Source organism: Brassica rapa, chromosome A06 (assembly GCF_000309985.2).
Source record: "Brassica rapa cultivar Chiifu-401-42 chromosome A06, CAAS_Brap_v3.01, whole genome shotgun sequence".
NCBI classification, from domain to species: domain Eukaryota; kingdom Viridiplantae; phylum Streptophyta; class Magnoliopsida; order Brassicales; family Brassicaceae; genus Brassica; species Brassica rapa.
The window spans coordinates 21,064,480-21,087,466 of NC_024800.2; the positions used below are offsets into that span (position 1 = coordinate 21,064,480).

The 22,987-nt window shown below is 38.4% G+C and overlaps 4 protein-coding genes across 6 annotated transcripts; 1 reads left to right on the top strand and 3 right to left on the bottom strand.

Moving 5' to 3' along the window:
• The first annotated feature begins 192 nt into the window (after positions 1–192).
• LOC103874119 lies at positions 193–13,113 on the top strand. 2 transcript variants are annotated; one of them, XR_004448611.1, is made up of 4 exons: positions 193–414; positions 652–1,669; positions 1,730–1,747; positions 13,001–13,113. XR_004448611.1 is itself a non-coding variant. In XM_009152538.3 (2 exons), the coding sequence occupies exon 2, from the start codon at positions 687–689 to the stop codon at positions 1,485–1,487; it is 801 nt and encodes a 266-aa protein (XP_009150786.1). In that variant the 5' UTR covers positions 193–414; positions 652–686; the 3' UTR covers positions 1,488–1,748. The 2 variants fall into 2 exon arrangements, 1 of the variants encoding a protein (XP_009150786.1); XM_009152538.3 differs by lacking the exon at positions 13,001–13,113 and having other exon boundaries at positions 652–1,748.
• On the bottom strand, positions 3,273–9,012 carry LOC103874120. Its single transcript, XM_009152539.3, has 9 exons — positions 8,883–9,012; positions 8,707–8,802; positions 8,475–8,624; positions 8,334–8,399; positions 8,223–8,252; positions 7,696–8,136; positions 6,778–7,470; positions 3,439–6,339; positions 3,273–3,352 (listed from the first exon to the last, which is right to left on the bottom strand). The coding sequence occupies exons 1-9, from the start codon at positions 9,010–9,012 to the stop codon at positions 3,273–3,275; spliced, it is 4,587 nt and encodes a 1,528-aa protein (XP_009150787.2).
• On the bottom strand, positions 9,809–12,978 carry LOC103874121 (replication protein A 70 kDa DNA-binding subunit B-like). 2 transcript variants are annotated; one of them, XM_009152540.3, is made up of 10 exons: positions 12,230–12,974; positions 11,601–11,874; positions 11,438–11,528; positions 11,228–11,352; positions 11,063–11,144; positions 10,855–10,972; positions 10,627–10,784; positions 10,443–10,557; positions 10,184–10,363; positions 9,809–10,101 (listed from the first exon to the last, which is right to left on the bottom strand). In XM_009152540.3, the coding sequence occupies exons 1-10, from the start codon at positions 12,377–12,379 to the stop codon at positions 9,955–9,957; spliced, it is 1,440 nt and encodes a 479-aa protein (XP_009150788.1). In that variant the 5' UTR covers positions 12,380–12,974; the 3' UTR covers positions 9,809–9,954. The 2 variants fall into 2 exon arrangements, with proteins under 2 accessions (XP_009150788.1, XP_033129515.1); XM_033273624.1 differs by having other exon boundaries at positions 10,855–11,144; positions 12,230–12,978.
• A 1,510-nt stretch (positions 13,114–14,623) lies between the features above and the next one.
• LOC103874174 lies at positions 14,624–19,793 on the bottom strand. Its single transcript, XM_033273551.1, has 2 exons — positions 18,176–19,793; positions 14,624–18,084 (listed from the first exon to the last, which is right to left on the bottom strand). Exons 1-2 carry the CDS (start codon positions 19,791–19,793, stop codon positions 14,624–14,626), a joined length of 5,079 nt encoding a protein of 1,692 aa, XP_033129442.1.
• Positions 19,794–22,987: the final 3,194 nt, after the last annotated feature.

Here is a 22,987-nt window from a genome sequence, read left to right on the forward strand (position 1 = left end):
CAGAACAGATATAGTTGAATGCCAATTATGTAGCTCCGTTAGAAAATTTAGACGGCCGTTAATATAGTTGGTCGGAATGTAATAAAACGGGAAAGACTGGTTAAAATTTTTCTGTTGCACGTTTGTCATGGAGAGAGAGAGAGAGAGAGTGGTAAATGTAAAATAAATAAATAAACGTAAGCCAAAGAAAAGAATTAAAAATCGATCGGTAGGGTTTACATATAAAAACGAAAATGGATCAGAGATTGGACACAAACAATCTCCTTCCTCCTCCATCTATCTATATTCTCCTCTGAAAACCCTAATCTCCTTCTTTCTTCTCTCTGTTGCTTCCATTAACATAGATGATAAAAGCAACTTCAAAAGCCGCGTGAATTCATCTTGTAGTAACGGGGAAATTAAAGAAGGTTTCAGGTACGCAGAACCGCTTGTTCATCTGCCACTCTTTGTAATTATTTCATATTTAAGAAATGATCTTTGATCGAGTGTCATATGATCGAGATTCTGTTTTGTTGTTGTTGTTGTCTGTTTAATTTGGATCATTTGTTTTGAGGATTCCCTGGATAACAAGATGCTCTGGATTCGTTTTTGTTTGCTGAACTCTGATCTTGATTTTTATGACCTGTATTGTTCATCGGTTCTGGGTTTAAGCTGGTCGGTAGAGAGATTTGTCTGAAGAAAAAAAAATGGCGACAATGAATCAGCTTGATTCCGATTTGCTTCTACCTCCACGGAAGCGATTACTCGCCGGATTCAAGAAACAGAACTCCAATGGATCTTCCTCCTCTTCTACTTCATATTCGAACGGCTCCTCCTCTGCTTCCACCGTTGTGCACACCCATCTCGACAATCTGTTGACTTCCCAACTCAACGACGGCCAGATTCGGTCTCCGGAGGAGTTAAAAGCAACCGCTGCTTTAGCAGTAAAGATCGCAAAGGCGGCGAGAGCCGCCGCTAATGAGAAAGCCATCATTGCTTCAAAGGCCGTAGCTGCAGCCAAGAGCGCGTTGGAACTGTTCGCTTCTTTTCCGGCTGAGACGGTGAAGGAGAGGAAGAACAAGCAGAAGAAACATGTCCCCGTTCATGTTATGTATTCGAAAGATGAGGATTTAGCGCGTAGGTTGAACCGAGCTATAAACAACTCCCCTAGAGTATTGACCGGGCATAGAAACAAGAAGCTAAAGAGTGTAGCTACGTATGAGAATAGCGCAGTGACTAGTAGTAGTACTATGTACGATGGGAATGATGTTGCTGGTGTTGTGGATTCAGACACCTCCACGGATGATGAAGTAGACAGAACAAGAGTTAATGGGAAGGAGAAAACAGGGGAGGAGAGTAGAACATTGGGGAAAAGAAGAGGAAGAGTGAAGCTAAAGAAGTTACCTTTGAGCATGTGTGCCTCTAAGGATCAAGAAAACGGAATCATCACAAATTCCCTGGCTCGGACGGGAGGTTCTAATGGTGGTGTGGGTCAGGTGAGATCATAGCAGGACTACAATGGAAGTGTTACGATCTAAAAGTCACAGGAATGTGTGTGAAGCAGAAGACAAAGTTGTGTAGGTTCATATCAACTCTTTTACCTAAAAGAGGTAAAAATAGTGCAGATTCAGAAACATTGCTATTTTCAGTAGAATCCGAATGTTGTTTCTTATTTTCCTTGGTTCTGCTTTTTTGGGTAATGTGATTGGATGTATGCTGCTTGTATAGGAGTATTTGCTAGATACATAAGGAGTAGATTTTATATAGTACTAGGGGTGTTCCGGCGCTACGCGCCGGGGTCGGATATTTTATTTGATCCAGTTTTTCAAAATCTTGTGTTTTGGTATTTAGTTGTTAGGAGTGATGTAATGGGGTGTTGTTGGAAGATATTGCATTTTAAAAAGTGTTTAAAATGGTATAGTGTTTTGAAGTGTTTATATTTTGGAGTCGATATATGAGCGCATGGTTCGTATCTCAGTGTAATATCTGGTGTTGTATCGATGCGGTTTTCTTTATTTTCAATTTCGTTTTACTAAGTTATGGTATAGGGGTTGAGCTCTTAAACTGAACTTTTTGAAAGAGCTGATAAATTTAATTTAAAATAAATATTCCACGGAAATGTATATCTCAATAACCATCTTTACTCCTCTCAGCGTTTTTTTTGTACATATTGATGGGAAGATCAATGAGGCATTTAGATTATCGAACTTCTGTGAGGAAGATAGGCAATGCTGATCGTGCTAATCATTCATGCATTCACTTCATAAGTCTTCTATAATCGTAATCATTCATGCATTCACTGGTAATTGATTTTTAGTAAATTTAATGATTTTAGATCAATTGAGTTTTAATGATGATTTTCGTTAGACCATTCTAAAATCACATATAAAATTTATGAGATTTAAAATAAGAAACTTTACCTAAACATTGTAAAAAGATTAGAAGTCACCTTAAAATTATAATTTTAACTATTCTCAATAACATTAGTTTTCAAAACATTTTATTAAATAGTAATTTTTTTATTTTTAAATTTTAAACTAAGAAACTCTAGTTAAACAATCTAAAATGATAAGAAGACTTCTGTAAATTATAATTTAAAATATTTAATGACATTGGAGTTCATACACAATTTATCAGATAGTAATTCTGTAACACTCGTTTTAACTTCCTGATCGAGGCTTTAGGTGTTTTCTTTATTGGACAGATTAACGTAGACATGAGTTGGAATTTCGATACCAGTGGGTTTTGTTTCTTTTAGTAAACAATTTGGAAAACCGCTAATTTTTTTTTAATCGAAGGAGACAGTATTTGTATAGCTGAGTCATAGTACATAATCATGTTTATTGGTTATGTTCTTGTTATATGTTTGTCTTCTTCTCGTGTTCCTTTTAACTTGTACATAACCATTAAATTATATTTTTATGTCGAAGAAGCCATTATCCATATGGGTGTAGAAATATGGCAGTTTTGAAGAAACAATCATTTTCTATTCCTTTTAGTTGTTCATCTTTTTTTCTTATATTTTTTAAACTATTATCCAAGGTGCGTGTTTGTCAAGGCATCTACGGACCTCAAAACTCAACGAACGCCTAGCAAAGAAAAAACCAGAGAAGATTCTACGGAGCTGGAATCAGCTATCTGTCTGAAGGACAGAAAAATAAGTTTTTGAGACTCCGATTCAATCCAGGAACTAAACCAAACTGCTCAAAGAGTGAGAGGATACATAAGTTCGCGAACGAAGCTATGAGAAAGATTTGAACGCTCTGGGATGGTGACTAAAAGAGACTTTATTTTTATCCCAACTCCATCTCACGAAGACGACTGTGACCGTCTTTGGGGTTGTAGGTAACTGGAATAGCTGCGCACCTGTTGCCTGCAGGAAAGCATGGAAGATCAGGGTTATATGTAATGTTAATTCTGGTTAGCTTATTTTACGAAATCAGGCTAGCATGTACTTACTTGTCAAGAGATTGTTGAAAATTTCTTTGTAAACAATGTTAGTCACAGCATCTGTTCTAGTTGCACCTTCTGTATCGTCTAGAATTCGTAGACCTTCCGGAGTTGTGACTCGAGAGAGAGCGACGTACAATTGCCCATGACTGAAAACGGGTCTTGGGAGATAGAGGGCTACCTGTTTCAGACTCTGGCCTTGGCTTTTATTTATTGTCATGGCATAACACAATCTGATTGGATACTGCCGCCTGCGAAACGTGAATGGATGTATAGTATCGGTTGGTGAAAGCTGAATCCTTGGAATCAAGACACTTTCCCCGACATGAGTACCGGTTAAGAGCTCAGCCTCCAAAACCCTGTGGCCAAGGCGTGAGATCATCATCCGGGTTCCATTGCATAACCCATTTTTTTGGTTGAGGTTGCGAAGCATCATGACTGGAGCACCGACTTTCAGACATAGTTTGTGAGGTGGCAGACCTGGGAAGTCTAGTGAGTTTAAGTACTCCTGGGGGTAGTTATTTGTCCAGTCATCCTCGGGTGTACTCTCAAAGGCAATACTGTCTGAACTTAGAAATTCTTTTTCTGCAGAAGGCACTTTAGACAGTAGATAAGAGTTAATTTCGTGGGCACTTGCGTTTGTTGGAGCTAAGATAGCTCTTTCTGTCAAGTAAGCACGGGTAAGATGGTTTTTAACAAAGTCAGGGTAAGCAGCGTCTGATACAGTTAGATGAGGATTATCTGACCTCGGCAGCATGAATTTATCTTTAATTAGAACCTGCTCTCCACCATCATAACTTACTTCATCTGTCGCCACAGTTGCCGCCGTACCATTGCCCACCTCGAGAATCCACTCTGCAAATTCTCTGTCTGCTTGACTGAGTCTCATGTTGGTGTTTAGCGTGTAAACCTGTGCATATGGCCAGAGGTAGGACTTGCTAATAGATGCCTTCACGGTGTCTTGTCTACTTCCATGAGCAACGACAGGTAAAATTTGCCTGAAATCACCACCAAGTATCACTGTTTTCCCTCCGAAAGGTTTATTAGCTGCTTCTGGATTATGCAGAGATTGTAAGTCCCTTAGCGTGCGATCCAGAGTTTCAAACGCTTGACGGTGAGCCATTGGAGCTTCGTCCCATATGATCAAATCAGTTTTTGCAATCAGAGTAGCCAACATAGATCCTGCTGTAATCTCACAAACTGTCTCATCAGTTAAATTGACGGGAAGTTTGAAGCGGGAGTGAGCTGTCCTCCCTCCTGGTAGCAGCAGAGCTGCAATTCCTGCTGAAGCGACTGGGATGACGACTTTTCCGACTGATCTCAGCTTTGCTATAATTGTTCTGTATAAGAACGTTTTCCCAGTCCCTCCTGCACCGTAGACAAAGAACAGTTGCCCGGATTGATTGTCAACCGAGTCAACGACGGCATTGTAAACTTTTTGTTGATCCTCATTCATAGTGGCAAACAGTTTTTCGTGCTCACTTGCTTCTTTCGCCGTATCATAATTCAGTTCCTGACGCAAGACAGTGTTTGAGATTTCTCTAAGCACACTCTCGTTTGGCTTTGGCATCCCTTTGAAATCATTTAAGGATTTGTCATTTTCTTTGAGGAGTCGCTCGATTTCTATCAAAGTATATTGTTGCAGCTGTAGATCCGGAAGAATTAAGCCAGGGAAGTTAAATTCTCGCTGCTTCATGTACAATATATCTTCTGCCAATATCTTCCAGGTATGATCCCAAAGCTTCAGGGGGTTTGCAACTTCACAGTAGATTAATATGAGGACAAATAACCTCCTAAGTTGACGTCCAGTAGCCCAGTAGGAAGGCTCAACAATTGCATCATGCCATTCCTTATCGTCGTCTAGTAACCCACGTGCATAGCAAGCATCGCGGAACTCCGTAAACGTTGTACCGCCCACGGTACAGAGATGCTCAAAGCTCGTGGAGCCTTTCACGACGTTGAGAAGGATTCTCAGATAATAGTCATCTCCTGCAGTTGGATGTATGTACGGAAGCCTGCCTATAGATGTTCCATGCTTTCTTGGTGTCCAAGTTTTATCGTCAGTGTGGTAGACAAACCGAGAAGGGAACTGAACATAAGTGAGCTCTCTGGCTTCTTCGTATTTTTCGTTTGCCACAAAATACGCAGTCAGCATTGTCTTGTCGATATCCTCTTTTGAAAGGACTTCCTCCAAGCTCTTATTCTGATCGTATAGCAGCCTCTGCTTGCCTGGGAGATGGATTTTCAACTTCATCACGGAAGGCTGGTTGTGATGAATGTGGAAAGAAAAGAGCCTCCAAGATGCTTCACAAGCTGAAATGTAACGACATTCTAAAAATCTATCTATCTCGTCCAGTTCGAGATGTTCTCTTTTCCTATCAAGCGTTGCTTTGTCTTTACAACCAGACTGCTCAAGCAGAGCCAGTGCTCGATCCACCCCTTTAGTTATGTACTTGAAGAGATATTTGATTGCACTTGTTTTGCAGCACCACTCAACATTGATGTGTGCTTTGTATTTCTTAAGGAGAGAAAGGTTATGAGGGACGACGTTACGGTTATCTAAATCAATAGCGCCTTTTAAAACTGATGCTCTTGTATTGACCTGACGTTTGTAAACAACAAAACCAGACTTGTCAATGGTTGTGTTGTTGGAGTATGGTTTGGGGTATTTCTTTGTGCATTCTCCTTTCTCCATGCATGGTGACAAAGGTCGTTGTTTTCCACAAGGACCGTGGATCATGTGTCGCTCAACCAACTCAAAACCCTCCGGGTCTGCTTCCTTGTCCGGTAGTTCTGCTGATATGTATCTATCAATGATCTCAGCTGTTGCTTCTCCTTTCAAACCTTCAAACCAGAGAAGAATATGCGCGTGTGGGAGGCCACGTTTCTGAAACTCAACCGTGTAGACGACTATCATGTTTAATAAAGAGAAGACGTTAGACATTTAACGAATGATGAATTATTAATAGGTCATCCATTCAGGCCAAAAAAATCATTTACGTCAGGTAGGCTACATATAAATGTTAATAGTTATTTTTACTATTTAAATGTAGACATGTTTCTCTGTGTACCAAATATATTAACTATTATGGCATTTTTTTTTGCAAAAAACGTAATCTGAGTATAGTATAATTCTGACACTTTTCATATGCTAACTTCTTATATATTAACTACCAAATATCATTGTTTATAAACTCCGATTTTTAAAAGGTATATATTATGTTTTTTTTTTCTTAAACAAAAAAATATTATGTTTTTTTATTAAAAGTTGTTATTTATATAAGATAACATGGGAATTTTTTTTAGTATTCGTGAATTTATTGACTACACTAAGTTTTAGTTTCAAACCTGCGGCTAGTTTAGGGAAGAAGACGCCTTTCTTGAAGTCTGACATCATCTCCTCCAACTTGAGTTTAAAAACTCTAGATTCGAGGTCTGGTCTGTTGTTTGGTGAATCACCTCCGTAGACTTCCAAGTGGTTTTTCACTTCAACCCAATTTGGGTTTGCCGTGAATGTGATGAACGCATTAGGATTACCATACCAGCGACAAATGGCCATGGCATCCTGATATTTCTCAGACATATATCGAGGGCTTCCGGTGAAAGAAGAAGGTAATATGACTTTTCTGCCAACTTTTCTAGCGTCTGTGTCTCCACTCTCCAATGCATCACAAACGTTTGTATATAACTCAGCCCTTAGCTGTTTCTGGTTAAGTCTGATGAACCTCAACCTCTCCTGCTCAGTTGCGGTGTAAACGTCTACAATATACTGATGAAACAATCTCCCTGACTTGATAATAGTCATGCCCTCTGATGGCCTTGTCTGGATCTGGTGGGCAAAGTACTCTCTCATGGTCATGTACTCTCTCTTTATTTTGGAGTTCTCTGTGTGTTGATACGGAATCCTCTCGTCGTACCCGTATTCTCCGTACGGAAAAAGCAACGGATACTGAAGACTCATGTATAGAGGATGTAGATCGCTTATCCTTTGCAGCTTAGATGTCTTGTACTCAAGGACAATATCTTTTCCTGCTGATTCAGCTGTGAAATCACCAACTAAAAGACCACCTATTTCACTTGCAGTAGGCAGGTCATACTGTCTTCAGCGATGCTTCTGGTTCACTAATCTCACGGTGAATTCTACTGTTCCACCAGATAGGACTCGATCTCGAGCATGTCTAAAAGTTTTTGCAAGGTGATTGTTTTCATCCAGCATCTTGATCAGGTCAGCAACCAAGCTGTCGTCAATTTCTAAAGCTGAGGTACCTTTTGAGAATGCCTTTTTTCTATTTGCCACTTCATTGTCGGTGTCAACTATATAGAGCTGGAGATACTGTGGAAATCTACCGTCAGGGGGGAGCAGAGATCCTATCTTGTGGTGGGTTTGACCATGGAGTCTAAATGCATACGGTCCAGAAGAGTTAGTTACAGAGTTATCAATCTGTCCACCCATCGATGTGAAAGCTAGCATCCCATTGGCAATCCGGATTATCGACTTGAAGTTTGATTTGTCTAGAAGTTCTTTCAGCGGAGAGGGTGGTTGACGCCTAGGAGGTAGCTTAACACGGCCCTGCTGACAACAGATGCTGAACATTCTGGGGGATTTCTCTGTCTCTTGAACAACAGCTTCCGCAATCCAAACAATGGCCTGACAATTCGGGCAATTCACTAAGTCCCACTTGTTAACAACTGGGCGTCGATACCTAACTGCAGATTTTTTTTGTTTTAAAAACATTAGTTTTAATGGGAACAGAAAGTGGATGGCTCATGAACATTAGAGGTACAACTCATACCTGGACGGCTTCCACTTGTAGATGCAATATCTGTTTAAAAGAGGGTAAGCTGTTTTAATTATCTGTAAACTTGTATAATGTGTATAGATTTGTGAGATATCTTACTCTTACCCCGAGTGGCTATTCTTTTAGATTTCTGTTTCTTTATTCGCAAGGCTCTACTTGCCCTTGCGGTAACTGAAACGCAAGTTCATTAAGCTAGGATTATTACAAGAACGCGTTTAGCCAATCGATGAGCTAGTCAGTTTATACCTTGTTCAGGGGAATCAACGTCAATATCGTCAACCTGATCAGGAAGTATAGTTGCTTGTCTAGGCTGTATGTCTTGCGCCGGTAAGTTTGCATTCCGTTTGCTTCGCATAAGTAATCGTCGGTTCTGTCGAGCTAGCCTCGCATTATTCACTGGGGAAAGATAAAAACTTGGAAACTGAGTTTCAAATGTTCGTGTCCTTCTTAAAAAGCATCGCAGCAGATCGTTGTTTACCAGTCGATAGATGAACGTCTGATCTGAAGCTGAGCATGCTGGCAGGTGCGATAGGAATATATTGAGATTGTAGCCAAGGACGGCGCTGATCCGATACTGGTGGAAGTTAGAGTACAGGTCAGTTTGTAGTAAAAGCATTGGAAGATATGGAAAATGATGGCATAGCTACGACTAACCATTTTTCTTTTTTCGGCTTCTCTTTGTTGCAGAGGATGACTCTGCTGTGGATATTGTAGATAATACATGTCTTCTCCGTGAACTAACTTCACTTGCTTTGCGTGCAAGTTCTTCTGGAGTCTTCACCATTTCTCGAAGTCCAGATGATAGAGAGCCAGAATGATGGTCACAATTACATTCGTAAAGTAAAAACGAAGGGGTCTATGAGTAACGGCTGCGTGGTTTCAGTTTGAGCGTATGTGTAAAGACTAATATGGGAGGTGGATAGACACAATGAATATGTTGCAGTTATATTAAAGTTGCTGGAAAGAGTCATCGACGCCTGAGAAATAGATCTAAGCATACTGTGCCTGTGTCGACTGCTATCACTACAAATCAGTCTACTTCTTTTGTTTGCTATTGAACGTTTTGTCAATTTATTCATAGTCTGAGAATTTCAAATTTAGACTGCGATCACTACAAATCAGTCTACATCTTTTGTTTGCTATTGAACGTTTTATCAATTTATTCATAGTCTGAGCATTTCAAATTTATATCCTAAATATATCTACTTCCACCAAGTTTTTCCATTTCCAGCGCCAAAAAAGTTTGTAAATGCACATTTTTGTCATATATATATATGTATATGCGTACGTGATGCAATGAATAAAATGCATAAATGAGTTTAAATTTTCCTTATTTTTAGTGTGTTGGAGGTACCAATCGGTTAATGATTTTTATTTTTTTGGGGATCAATTTCGGTTTAACTTGACGTTTAAAAAAACACTTTCAATTTTGGTTCTAAATCTAATATTTGACTTGAAATAAGTCTCTCGACGACCAGATAATATTTTTTTGACGATGCTATATATGGACTCATTACTCCACAGTAACTCATAAGAAGAGGAAAAAGCTTCAACTTAAAGAAAGGCCATGCAAATTGTTATGGTGAAAAAGATTTGCATAGATAAAAATGATTACGAACAACCACTGAGAAATTGTCTTCCATAATAAAGGAAAAAAAAAAAAGTTCAAACTGGAAAAAGCAAACTGGAAAATAGAAACGTGGTTGGCAAGCTATAGGAAAAGGCCTCAGTCCACACGTACCTTCTTACGTGCGCTCTCTTCCCTACCAAACTGTTCCTTTTCTGCTGCCTCACGGTTGCCAATTGCACTATTGGCTGCAGATTCTCGTGTCACAGTCTGAGAGACTGCCGGTTGAGGGTCTTCCTCAGCCTCCTGAAACCAACATAGGAATGCCGCTTCTTTAATATAGATAACATCAGAAAACTTTTGATAAGGGGAAGGGAAAATCACTCACAGCAAAGCTTGGGATGGGAGCTATCTCTGGTGCAGCAAACATGCGTGAGATGGTGAAGGTCTGGTGGTTTGCAGTGAAGTTGAAGTCTGTTAGCTTGAGCTGGAAAGTGTAGGTGTTACCAACAATGCCAGCGAGAGTTCGAGGAAGCTCAGTGTCAACATGAGCACTAAGACCAATCCCCTGCCAAAGTAGTAAAAACATTACGAATGTATTGAATTTCACAAGCAATCATAAACGCTGGGCTTATTAAAAGACTTACCACAATCTGCGCAGCTTCGGAAGCTAGCACATTAGTCAGCTTAGCAACTTCTTTATCAAATCCAAGGAAAGACGATGTGCCAGTCGGGTCTGAAACAGAAAATACTACCCGATACCTGTCGGATATAAATGAATTTCATTATTTGGTTCAATGACACAACAAACTTAAAAGGGAGAAAAATTACTTAAGTTCAGCAACAGCATTGGTTTCATTGCATGAGGGACAGGTGAATGAAGATTCTTCACGGACGAGTTTCTTCGAACATAGAGAACAGCCAATATAGCACCAACCACCGTCAAGCTGAATCCCAATTACTTTAGCCGTGCAAAGGAATTCGATGATCTGTTTTAAAAAAAAAAAATTAATTAGACAACTCTAAAAAGGAAGTAACTTCTAATGTATCAGTTTGTACCTGAGGTTCAGCAGAAAGAACAAACTCGTTAAGCTCAGCGAGGGTGAGAGGCTCGATCTTTTGTGCATGAACCACCTTTGACGAAGACCCTGGCTCGTCTGCTCCTCCACCTGGTAGTCTGTAAGAAGATAATACTGAAAAGGCATCAAAAGGAATAGAATACAGGGAACCAAAATATCTACTGTAGATTATTAAGAAAATGTCTTGCCTTTCAAGCCGATCCTTTCCAGCTGAGGTCTCAGAGTCAAAGAAAATCCTTGAAGCGGATGTTCCATTCAAGTATAACTTGCCTGCCAACAGTAAGGTGGAGTTATCTAAGAGAACACAAACCACTATGACAAATGACACTACTTTAAATGGAATGCTCTTTTACCCAAAACTATTTTAGGGTTGATTCCGGTGATGATGACAATCCGTGGCTCCCGCCCGTAACCATCCAACTTGGTGTGGAACGCAACAGCTAAGGAATCAAAAAGACTTACACAAACATTGACATCACTGCAAATAATATGAAGAACATTGTTAGACATTGTAGATAGTGCAAAACGATCATAACAAACATTTACAATAACACACAGAATACCTTTCCACACGAAGAGTAAGCATCACGCGTTGTGCTCCGGGTAAACGGTCCGTGATGGTGCTCCTAATTGCACGAACCTCCCCAATAACATCTGAGATATTAAAGTATGATCACGTTACCGTGTGAAATCATTGAAAAAGTCTTATAAATAGGAAAGAAATACCTGGGAGCTGTCTGGAGGTGTTTGCTAACTCAAGAATCTGTTCATGTGTTCGGAACCGGAAATGTTCTGTAGGTATGGTTCTAGCAGTGGCAGCAAGCTTTTCAAATTCAGTTCCTTCATTGAAACGGATGGAGACAGGGCCATCACTCAACTTGAATTTCGGCTTGCTGCGTGTAACGTCAAACCCGCTGAGAGTATAAACCGATCCTTCAGCAAGGCGTTCCCTGAACTTACGTTGGTGAACAGCAGAAACACACCCTTGAACCAGGGTATCCTGTTCATATCAAAGGAGAGAAACATCAGTTAATCAAAAACCTTAAATGTCAAAAGAGCAAATCGTGAAAATTTCTTAAAATTCTGAATTAAAATTATATCGGAAGTGAATCATGTTTATGGCCTCAAGAAACATTTTAATTTTAAATTTTGGCTGAATCAATTAAAATTTTTTTTTGATGGAAGTTAATTAAGGTTTCTGCCCTCAGGAAACAATTTAAATCAAAGTTAAAATTAAGGCTGAATCAATTAATTTTTTTCCAAACAGACCGACGCGATATCATGGAATGCAGTTAAAAAAATAAAAAATAAAAACTCTGGATCTTTAACATATAAATTCGGGGAAGAACACTTACAGCCTCATCGATGAGCAGCAGCTCAATACTCATCAGCTCCCCTCCTTTGTTGATATTCCTGGCCTCCCAGAACCTCAGCAAGCGGACCTCAGCAGTATTAGAGCATCGACCGGCTCTCAAATTCGCAAGCAGAGTGTATGAATTCGCCATCTGAGAATATTGCTTCTAGGAGATCGTATGTTTGAGCAAATCGTTTCAGTTGTGAGATGAAGGGAAAGCGAGGGCCTATATTTATAGATGGAGTTTGAGGCGGTTTGAGAGTGAACGAAGAGATAGATCGAAATCATTATGAAGGAAGAGTGGGTTATTGAATGGAAAACTTAGATTAAATGTAAGAGTTAAGATTCAGGGACGTTTTGGCTTCATGGTTTCAATGGTTTCTCTTGCAGGATGGAGGCACGGGAGAAGAAGAAGGACGCAGAGGCAACTTACCCTAAAACTAATGGGCCTTTTTTAACCAGAAGCCCATAAGAACGGTTTTGTCGCAACACAGACAAACAATTTCAAAGCCCACGTGATTCGAACTCGTCTTTATCCTACTACACTTTCTATTGAGCCCAAACAAAATTAACCAGAAGCCCAGATACTCTGCCTATCCGGGACGCGCGACCACGGAAAGAGCATACACATCACACGACGCGCGCGAGAAGGAAGAGGGAGCGTGTGCTGCACCGATCCACTCCGAAGCTGACACGTGTTGAAGAATGCCCCAACATGTTTTGCTGTCGTGGAGGGCTGTGCTTTGATCACAATTCAACTTTATATATATAGATATGTGGTAGTTGAATCATCGTGAGTGTTTGTTGAACCTATGACTATTTATTGGGATTTGTAGCTGAGAGTCGAATTTAATAAAACTGATGGCTCTCTTTTGTTTTTAAACGTTTTCTTTTTATTCAAGACAAATTTTAGTGGGTTTGTTAACCGAAGAAACTAATTTAATAAAATGGGTTTTATGTTTCTTTTGTTTTAAGACATTTTCTTCTCCCAGTTCCATCTTTCTCATAGAAATCCATCCAAAATCTTATTCAAGACTTTTGGTGGGTTTGTTAACTACTCTAATGATTTGATGTTTAAGTTAATGCAGAGAATAAAAAATATCAACTTTTATAAAATTTGTCTTGGTTACATAAAAATATTATTACTCAGAATTAATTTCACCAATAAAAATGCAGTATTATGCAATTGGTTATAAATATCACATTGTTAAGTTTTTTTTATCTAAAATAGTAAAAACATCAGTTTTTTGCGACAAAATTTTTCCTTAAACATCAAATAAATTAAAATAGAGGAAGTATTTAGAACCGCTTTAACTGGTATTTTTAGTTTGAGTAATATATATTTGTGATACTAGCTATGGATAAAAAATGGTATTTATTAGACCCTGAATAAAAATAGGTCAAATCTTGTTTATGAAATTTAACATTGTACTGTACTGGAAAAAAACTTACTTCAGATCTCAAAGGAAAAAAAAATCACAATCACTCAAATTTTAATGAATTTAATTATTAAAGTTTTCAGGTGTTTCTCTCTTCGTAGATAATAAATTATTTTTTCTACTTCATATATTATCAATTTTAACTCTATTTCTGATTTTATATAAAATAAATCTGGGTTTTTTAATTAAATTATGTTTATTGAGAAATGTATATTTTCCAGAAAAAAATCTACAAATATTTTCTCTATTATATATTAATTTTTAATTTAAAATGTCAGTATTATTTGTTTTTAAATATAGTTGTAATGAAATTTTACCATTAATATTTTTTAATCTTTAATTACAAATAAAATAAAAGAATAAATCAGTTAGAGATAAAATATAAAAAATTGAATGGTCTTTTTAAGATTTGTGAAAATATTATGACACTTCTGGTGAAAACAAAAGAAGTTTTAAACAATCAATTTATTTGGCACTTTATGATATAAATGATTATATATTTATATGAAGTCGGAGCGGTAAATCTATATATAAGGAAAATAAATTTGTTATTTCTATTTTTGGATTTTAATGAGTGAAGACAACTTGGGCACATGCAGATCCACGTGCTCATACGTAACTTGAGATGCAAATGACAAAAGTAAATGCGATTTCTAAAGACAAAGGTAGCCACAAAAATGATCTGTCACGTTTAAATGTTTTTTTTTTTTTTGTTAAAGGGTTTTCATTAATTTAAATAGAAGAAGCAAGCAACATAAAGAGTTGATTGTATTTTACAAACAGAAACAAGTTAAATGAGACCCGGTTAGCATCATGGAGGCTTCCAAATGCGCAGGAGGGGAGTTCCTAATGTTTGACCAAGAGCGACCATTGCCATGCACTTGTCTGAGACCATGCGATGGATGTTCCTACCCAAGACAGAGGATGGAATCGTTAGACCTGAATGGAATCTGATGTTACGCTCTTGCCATAAGCTGTAAACAGTTTGCTTGCCAAGCTTGTAGTAGAGCAATTTTGATAGAACGATCTGAAGAAGCATTCGGTAACCACGCCATAGTCGCATTCCATGAGGTTGGAGGAGAGGTAAAATTGAGACGAGCACAGATAGATGACCAAACTTCCACCGAATATGGACACTCAAAGAATAAATGATTCCTTGATTCATCAGCATTACCGCATAGGAGGCATATAGTATCAACATCTAGACCCCAAGAAAGGAGACGGTCTAATGTAGGATTCCTATCAAGAATGAAGAGCCAAGTAGTTGTTGCATGGCGTGGGATGAGTCCTTTGTGCCAGAGGAGGGGAGCCCAAGCTTTTACAGGAAGATGCGGCCGAATAGCCTCCCAAACCAAACGAGATATGAAAGATTTATGAGTATTCCCGTTGATGATCCATTTAGGAACATCTGGTCCATTAGCTGGGGAGATTGTGGTAAGAAAAGACAATAACTGAAGCTGACGATTAGACCTTGCTGCAGAGAAAGACCAAGAACTCCCATTCCAAACATCTGAGACCAGCGCAAATAGTGGGATCCCCAAGAGGGTTGGTCCATCTTGACCAAGATAGCTGTAAAGAGGGCCAAAGGGAGTCCATGGATCCCACCAGAAATAAGTGTCATCGCCTCTGCCAATAGAAATTCTGATGAAGTCCAAGGCTTTTGGGCGTAGCTTGAGTAATCTCCTGAACATCCAGGAATAAGTATAATTTTTCTCATTGAGTGACCAAAAAGAGGCTCTGTTCAAGTATCTCTGTCTCATCCAAGCTACCCAGATAGATCCAGCTCTGAAGAAGAGCATCCAAATTAGCTTCAAGGCACATGTTTCACTCCATGTCTCTATATTTCGAATACCTAAGCCACCCTCTGTTTTCGGAGTACAAAGAGCCTTCCAAGCAACTTTTGCACCTGTTGAAATCCCAATAGTCCCATGCCACAGGAATGAACTGCAAAGAGAGTTGATAGCTTTCATTACCCGCTTTGGAAGGAGAAAAGCGCTTGACCAATAGCCAATAATGCCCGAGATGACAGAGGTTAGCATGGTTAGCCTCCCCGCCATTGAAAGGGATCGTGTAGTCCAGGAACTCAATTTCTTTTTGATCTGCAACAAGAGCGGATCACAGTCTGAGAAAGACAACTTCTTCGTACAGAGAGGAGTTCCAAGATAGCGAACTGGTAAGTTAGAACGAGTCAGCCCGAAACGACTAGCAATTCGCTGAATCTCAACTTCTGCAATCCCTGAAGAGAACATATTCGTTTTACTTACATTAACTGCAAGGCCAGACATCATTTCAAAATCTGATAAAACGGTAAAAACTCCTTCCAGCGACGATTCAGTGCCCTCGGTGAATATGAGTAAATCGTCAGCAAAGCACAAGTGAGTAAGTTGTTGATCAGCACAGTGCTGGTGGTATCCAAAAGAGCCTGACAATGCAGCTCTGTTCAACATTAGCGAAAGAATATTCATCATCATGACAAAGAGGATTGGAGACAACGGATCGCCTTGCCTAAGACCAGTCTTCCCCTTAAAATATCCCGAGGTGACTCCATTAATACTAAGGGAGAAGGACGGAGAGCAGATGCAGGCTTTAACCCATCCGATGAAGATGGGAGGTAAGTCATAGGCTTGAAGAGTACTTAGCACAAAATCCCATCGAACTGAATCGAAAGCTTTCGCTATATCGACCTTCAATGTTATTTTTGGGACCTCTGAGTCTTTATGGTAGCCATTTAGAACCTCTGAGGCCAACAAAATGTTCTCAAGAATCAACCTATCCTTGACAAAGGCCGTTTGGTTAGGGAGGATGATTGACGGGAGGATGGACTTTAGCCTGTTGGAAATGAGCTTCGAGATCAACTTGTACTGTGTGTTAAGACACGCTATGGGTCGAAACTCTCGAATAGTGTTGGCCCCAGGCCGCTTGGGAAGAAGAACCAAGGACGTGGAATTTAAAGACGTGGGCATGAAGCTAGTCCTGAAAAAATCAAGCGTTGATGAAATAAATTCCTCACCTAGCACACTCCAAGCAGCTCTAAAGAATTCCACCGGAAAGCCGTCAGGTCCCGGAGTCTTATTACTTTTCATTTTCTGAAGACATGACAAGATCATATCGGGAACAAACAGAAGAAGGCACGCATCCTTGTCCTGGGGTGAGCATTTACGCTGGATGATAGCCTCAAGAAAGTCTGGTAGACCAGGCCAGAACATACCACGAATTGTACACAAAATACCTTCAAAGTACTCCACTGCAAGAGCGTGCACCTCCTGAAGCGAGTTTGTAGCAGACCCATCATCGCGGTAAAGTTGTTTAACCGCATTCAGAGCATTTCGCATCGTCATCATACTATGATAGAAAGGCGTATTGAGATCACCTTCGCCCAACCACTTAACTCGAGAGCGTTGCCTGAAAAAACTTTCCTCAGCAAGACGCAGAGAAATCCAAAGGTCCTTAGCTAGTACCTCCATCTGCACGTTGATCGGCGTAGGATCATCAAGGGCTATGAGCTGAGCAGAAGTAAGATTAGCCTCTGCTAGATGCACTCGCTTCTCAATATCACTATAATTATCTCGGTGCAGAGACTTCATAGGCCTCTTCATGCTTTTCAGTTTAAAACAGAAATCCCTCAGTGTGAAAGCCCGAGGCCCCGCCACATCCCAAGCTCCCTTAACAACCTCTAAGAATTGTAAGTTCTTTGTTAATAAGTTGTAGAACTTGAATGGCCGCGAGCCGAAAGACGGAGGCGGAGAGACCAGTTGAATATGACAAGGACAATGATCTGAAAATTCTGGAGCAGAAAACTCGCAATAGCTTGAAGGGAACCGAAGAATCCATGCCCCATTAACCAAACATCTGTCAAGTTTTTTACCTATGGGGTCTGAAGGACACTTATTAGTCCAAGTGAATTTAGGGCCTGTAAAAGGAAGGTCAAAAAGACCTAGATCACCCAGACACTCTCCAAACAGCCGCATTGCTCGGTTTGTCGTGTTAATACCCAGGTTAGAAGTTTCGTCAGGATGAAGAATTTCATTAAAATCTCCTCCCACAATCCAAGGCTTGTTAGAGAGATCAAAAGCTGCACTTGTGTCTCTTAGAGAAATCCAGAGATCTTTTCGAAGCTCGACCTCATTAGAAGCATAAATAGTCGTGTAGACAATAGAATTCCCATCCTCCAAATTAACCTCACAAGTGATAGATTGGAGGTCTGCAAAAAGAAGCCTTACTGTAACCGGGTTTCTGAAGATAAACCAGATCTTCCCTAACGGAGAGTGGTGGTAGTTGTCCAAAAGTGACCACCCAGGGCCCAAAGAAGATAAAATAAGTTGCTTGCTAGATTCACTAACGTGCGTTTCAAGAAGCGCCCCAAAAGGAATTGACCGTCTGTTGAGCCAAGAAAAAAGCGGGCTATGCTTAGTATTATCTGTAAGTCCGCGCACGTTCCAAAAAAATGTACTCGACATTGGATTATTTAGAAGGGGTGTGATCCTTCTTCCATTCAATTGGAAGAAAACCACTGGTTCCTTGACGAACCGGAGATGAATATTTACGCTTCTTCTTTTTCCTCTCCGCAGAAGATTTAGGAGATGAGCCGAAGAAAACCGTTGAATTAAGCCCTGTACCAGTACTCAATACCAGAGATGATGAAGGGGGCTTGCTTTGGCTCTGTTGGATGGTAGAGCCAGTGACTGAAGAAGGGCGAAGAGGGAAACCCAAGGCAAGAGTACCACCCTCAGAGGTAGAGCACGCACCGGACGTACCCCCGACCTCAGAACCATCAGAACCGTCAGAACTTAGTGGCAGAGACGAGCCAATTTTAGAGTCCTTCTCAGGCTCCTCACCCTGAAGAGGAAGGAACATGTTACTCGATACGACCTGAGCTGGCGTAGAAAAGGCCTTCGATTTCTCGACGTATACAGGTTTAGAGGAAGAAGGACCGGCAGGGTTAGTACCAACATCTGAGTCAACTTGCTTCTTCTTAGACTTCTTGCCTTTGCTTTTTCTGTTTGGCGCTTGCCATTCCTTAGCTGGATCCGTATCAGAAGCTACACCCTTGCCTTTAAACTCAGCTTTTTCCTTAGCGCTTGATGCCGGACAACGAGTAGCTTTGTGACCAATTTCATTACAAATCGGACAAAGGGGAGGCAACCATGGATAGGTTATCTCTAACACCAGAATTTTACCGTTGTCGCATTCCAGCTCAACTTCTGCTGGTAAAGGCTTAGTGAGATCAACAATCACCTTCACCTCTGCGGAAGAAATACTTGTGAAAGGTTTCGCATCAACCACACGTCCTAAAGGCGTACAGATTGAGCTTAAACCTTCATTAGTTATTAGGTCAAAAGGGATGCCCTGAATCTTGGCCCATACGGGAGCTTTGTCAAGAGAAGGAGGATTTAGACTAAATTCTGCTTTCCATTCGGTGACAAAGAATGGTGAATCACCTACACGCCAAAGTTCGTGCTGGAGGATGCGTTTGCGCAAGGAGGGAGATGGAATGTGGAAGATGTAAGCGTTTTTGGCTAGATGATGAATGGTAACTCTTCTATCCTTGCCCCATAGATAATTTAAGACAGCCCAGATCTTCCCATAAGATGGAGCTTTACCATAGAAGATTCCAACGATGAAATCAGTATGGATCTTTGCTCCTCTCTCGAAAACCCCATTAGGAATCTTAACTCTCGGCCTACCATCTGCAGACATAGAGACCGTGGCTGACGGAGGAGGAAACTTAGACGCAGAGTTTAGGTTACTCGCCCAATTGTAAGCAAACTCTGAAGGATTAGAGCTACTTGTCGGATGAGTCGCAGCAGATGGGATTTTCGAGGACCCGGGTTCAGCCAAATCAGGGACCGTCCTAGTTGTATCATCAGATAGGACCGACGGCAGAGGAACACTCGGACTCAAGGAGCCGAAAATGAAAGACCCCGTGAGGGGAGGGGATGGGCCACTGGAAGCCAAGTTCTTATCCGGGTCCGTTGAGTCGAGCACCGAAACTGCAGGGGATAAATCCATCGGAGAGGAAGAAGGAGAGCTCAACAGAGAGCCACGAAGACCAGCATCAGGTCCAAGGAAGACCGGATCAGGAGGGAGACGAGGCAGGGGAGGCGGATCCTGTGGAGGATCCTCCATCATCGAGGGGATGACTGGCCGGTGATTAGGGTTTCAGGAGGTCGCTCAGAAATCGCACTTTACTGTAGCAGAAATCGCACTTTTCTCTCAAATGTTTGTCCTAGCGTGGCGTAAATGTAAAAAACTCATTTTGTCATGTAGCCTGTTTAGCTAATTACTTTTTTTCTACCTCATGTTTTTAACGCTACTTATTTAATTTTTAATGTTGAAAAGCCTATTATTTTAGTGTTTTATCCAATTACCATAACTTTATGTACAAAAACTTAACTTAAACTTCGTTTTTTGTTCACAACTTAACTTAAACTTTATATCTATTTTCTGTTAAAGTTTTGAGTTTTTCTAATGTTTTTGAAGTTTCACTTGATTTTTCGTGCTTTTTTGTTCTTTTTAAAAATAATGATATTAAAATAAATTACAAAATAAATTACAAAATAAATTACAAAATAAAAGACAGAATAAAGTTTTACACACTACGAAATATACTATTTAATAACACTTTTGTTGACTAATACTGTTTAATAACTTATATATTTGGTTAAAATATACTCCTTCGGTTCCTAAAAGATTCATATTCTATATTTTTCACACATTTTAATAAAATACAGTAAATTTGTATAATTTTTTGTGTTTATTTTTTTTCAATAACTTTAAGCCAATAAAAAATCAATTAGTGCAATTAAGTTTTTTGAAGTTTGCAATTAGTTAATAAAACATGTATTAAAAAAATAAAAAAAAAAAGATCTTTTTGAAATAATTTTTTTTTCTAGAATATGTAATTTTAAAGAACGGAGAGAGTAATTCGTTAGCCAGTAAACTATACATAGGATTATATATAAATGATGAACTTTTAATCACGCGATCAAATGATCATATGTTATACTATGCCTATCGCATCTAGAGAACTATTTACTCTGAAATTTAGAGAAAAATATAATTGTGATGTTAGATTGTGGTTGAAACGGGTGGTTTTGTTTCTAATATCATTTAAATTTTGATTTTTAAGTTTTGCACTTAAATTATTCATTTAATTTTTGTACTTTAGTTTTCTAATTTTGCATTTAATTTTTTTTTAACATATACTCTTTAGCTTCTACCTTTAAATTCTGCATTCACGTTATTCCTTTAAATTATCATTATCATATTTTTATATTACTATATATAAATACAGCGATCATCTCAAATTTGACAGAACTCAAAAATATTACCATCGATATATGTGGAATACTTATATGATGGACAGTTTGTGCAAATATGCACCTAAGAAAAACCGGATTTTAGAAGCTATTGATAATTCAGAAATCTTGTTGAGAAAAATGTAAAAGTCATGATATTTGTATAACATCACATTTTGGTAGTTTAAAATATGAATATATTACAGAAATAATTTTGTAAATTTTTGACAATCATTGAAAAATGTTCGATTACCAGACATAAGTGATCTTACCAAAAAATAAACATGAGTGGATCAATATCTGATTCTATGATTACAAACTGTTAGTAACTATAGTTATGTAAGTAACTATGATATGTTAGAGAAAACGCTCTCAACATTTCAACCAGGAAATATAGTCTTGCAGCAATACTACCACACAAGTGAATGAACATGATATTCAGAATTGATGCAAGACCTCGTGAAACAGAATAATCAACTCCTGGCAATGAACCATCAATCTTTTTCTACTGAATATGCTTCATTTCCAAAAGTGGAAATTGCATAATCCAATTATAACAATTAGGAAGAACGTGGACATAGACGCATTAGAAACCACTATCGTGTCGAAAAGAGTTTCATCTTTATGATTACAAATGAAAGTTGAGAAAAGTTAAAAGAAACATGAAAGTGCTTACTACATATGATACATGAAAAGACATTGGATTTGAAAAATATTTAATCGATCTACACCGAAAATCATAAAAGGAAAAAAATGAAATCAACTTCATCTCTAATAAACCCAAATAATATTTCTATTGCTTGAACATTGAGATGAATATCATCATTCAAGCAATAAAAATGAAACCAACTTCATCCTTTCATAATGTAGCATGATAGTATAAATAGTTATTTTCATATAGAAGATAAAACTTAATGGTTTATATTATATATACTTTTTTGTTGCAAATAAGCTTTTTAAAATAAATAAACTGTTTTTTAAATTTTTGTTAATGTACTTAATTTTAAATTCACATAATGTCACATTTTGAAATTCGTGATGTAGATAACTATATGGCAAACAGTGTTTCAATGCACATAATTATTAAAGATAATTAAGAAATATTTTTTGTATGCCTAGAAAGAGTAAATATAATATTTGGTAATGTAAAAATTACAACAGACCTCGGATGAGACAATTTTTTAATGCCAAAAACGATGTTTGAATATTCCCTGAAATCTAATAGAAATATTTTGAGTCATAAAAATATCTGGAAAATTAATTTCAACTTCACAACTTAATTTTAACTATTAATAGTTGATTTTGGTTATTTTACAAAAATCTAGATAATTATAATGAGTTCTCATCTAAATTTTAACAAGATTTGGATAAAAGAACCGAAACAAATCGGATCCGACTTATATCCCAAAAATTCAGGTATTTATAGGTATAAGATATTTGTAACCAAACTGGTCCAGAACCAAAAGAAACAAATCTGGAACCAAATAAAAAATTAAAAATATTTAGATGGATACAAATATTTAAGACCGGAATGACTTAGACCCGATGAAAACCGATCTAAACCCAACTGAATATCTGTATGCCGATACTTAGTTACCCTTAGGCATGTGAAAATTTATCCGGAACCGAAGAACGGAACCGAAAATGAGGTTTGGTTCGGGTTTGGATCTTATCAATTATACTAGTGGATCTTATATCTCTAGAACCGAAACCAAACTGAGAATCGAAAGGGTACCCAAATTTCTATAATATGTTTATATATTTATAAATATTAACTATATATAATTTTCAAATAATCAAATAATTTAAAAATATTATTTATAAGTAAATATACCCAAAATATTGAATTACTAGAATATTGTTTATCCAAAATATTTAAAAGTATCTGAATTATCCAAAATTTATCGGAAAATGATATTTAATCTGAAATCCCGGTTTTATGACTTCTTAACCCAAATTTAACTAAAAAACGAAACCGAATGGAAACCAAAATTACCTTGATTATAAGTTGATTCTCAATTT

Coding starts and splice junctions, on each gene's coding strand:
- LOC103874119 (XM_009152538.3), top strand. CDS start 687: ATGGCGACAATGAATCAGCTTGATTCCGATTTGCTTCTACCTCCACGG.
- LOC103874120 (XM_009152539.3), bottom strand. CDS start 9,012: ATGGTGAAGACTCCAGAAGAACTTGCACGCAAAGCAAGTGAAGTTAGT. Junction 7,471..7,695: donor AAAAAAGGCATTCTCAAAAG/GTACCTCAGCTT, acceptor GTGATTTCACAG/CTGAATCAGCAGGAAAAGAT. Junction 6,340..6,777: donor CTTCCCTAAACTAGCCGCAG/GTTTGAAACTAA, acceptor TAAACATGATAG/TCGTCTACACGGTTGAGTTT.
- LOC103874121 (XM_033273624.1), bottom strand. CDS start 12,379: ATGGCGAATTCATACACTCTGCTTGCGAATTTGAGAGCCGGTCGATGC. Junction 10,785..10,854: donor TTCTTTCTGCTGAACCTCAG/GTACAAACTGAT, acceptor TTTTTAAAACAG/ATCATCGAATTCCTTTGCAC. Junction 10,102..10,183: donor CTCCCATCCCAAGCTTTGCT/GTGAGTGATTTT, acceptor TGTTGGTTTCAG/GAGGCTGAGGAAGACCCTCA.
- LOC103874174 (XM_033273551.1), bottom strand. CDS start 19,793: ATGGAGGATCCTCCACAGGATCCGCCTCCCCTGCCTCGTCTCCCTCCT. Junction 18,085..18,175: donor GGTTCGTCAAGGAACCAGTG/GTTTTCTTCCAA, acceptor GCGGACTTACAG/ATAATACTAAGCATAGCCCG.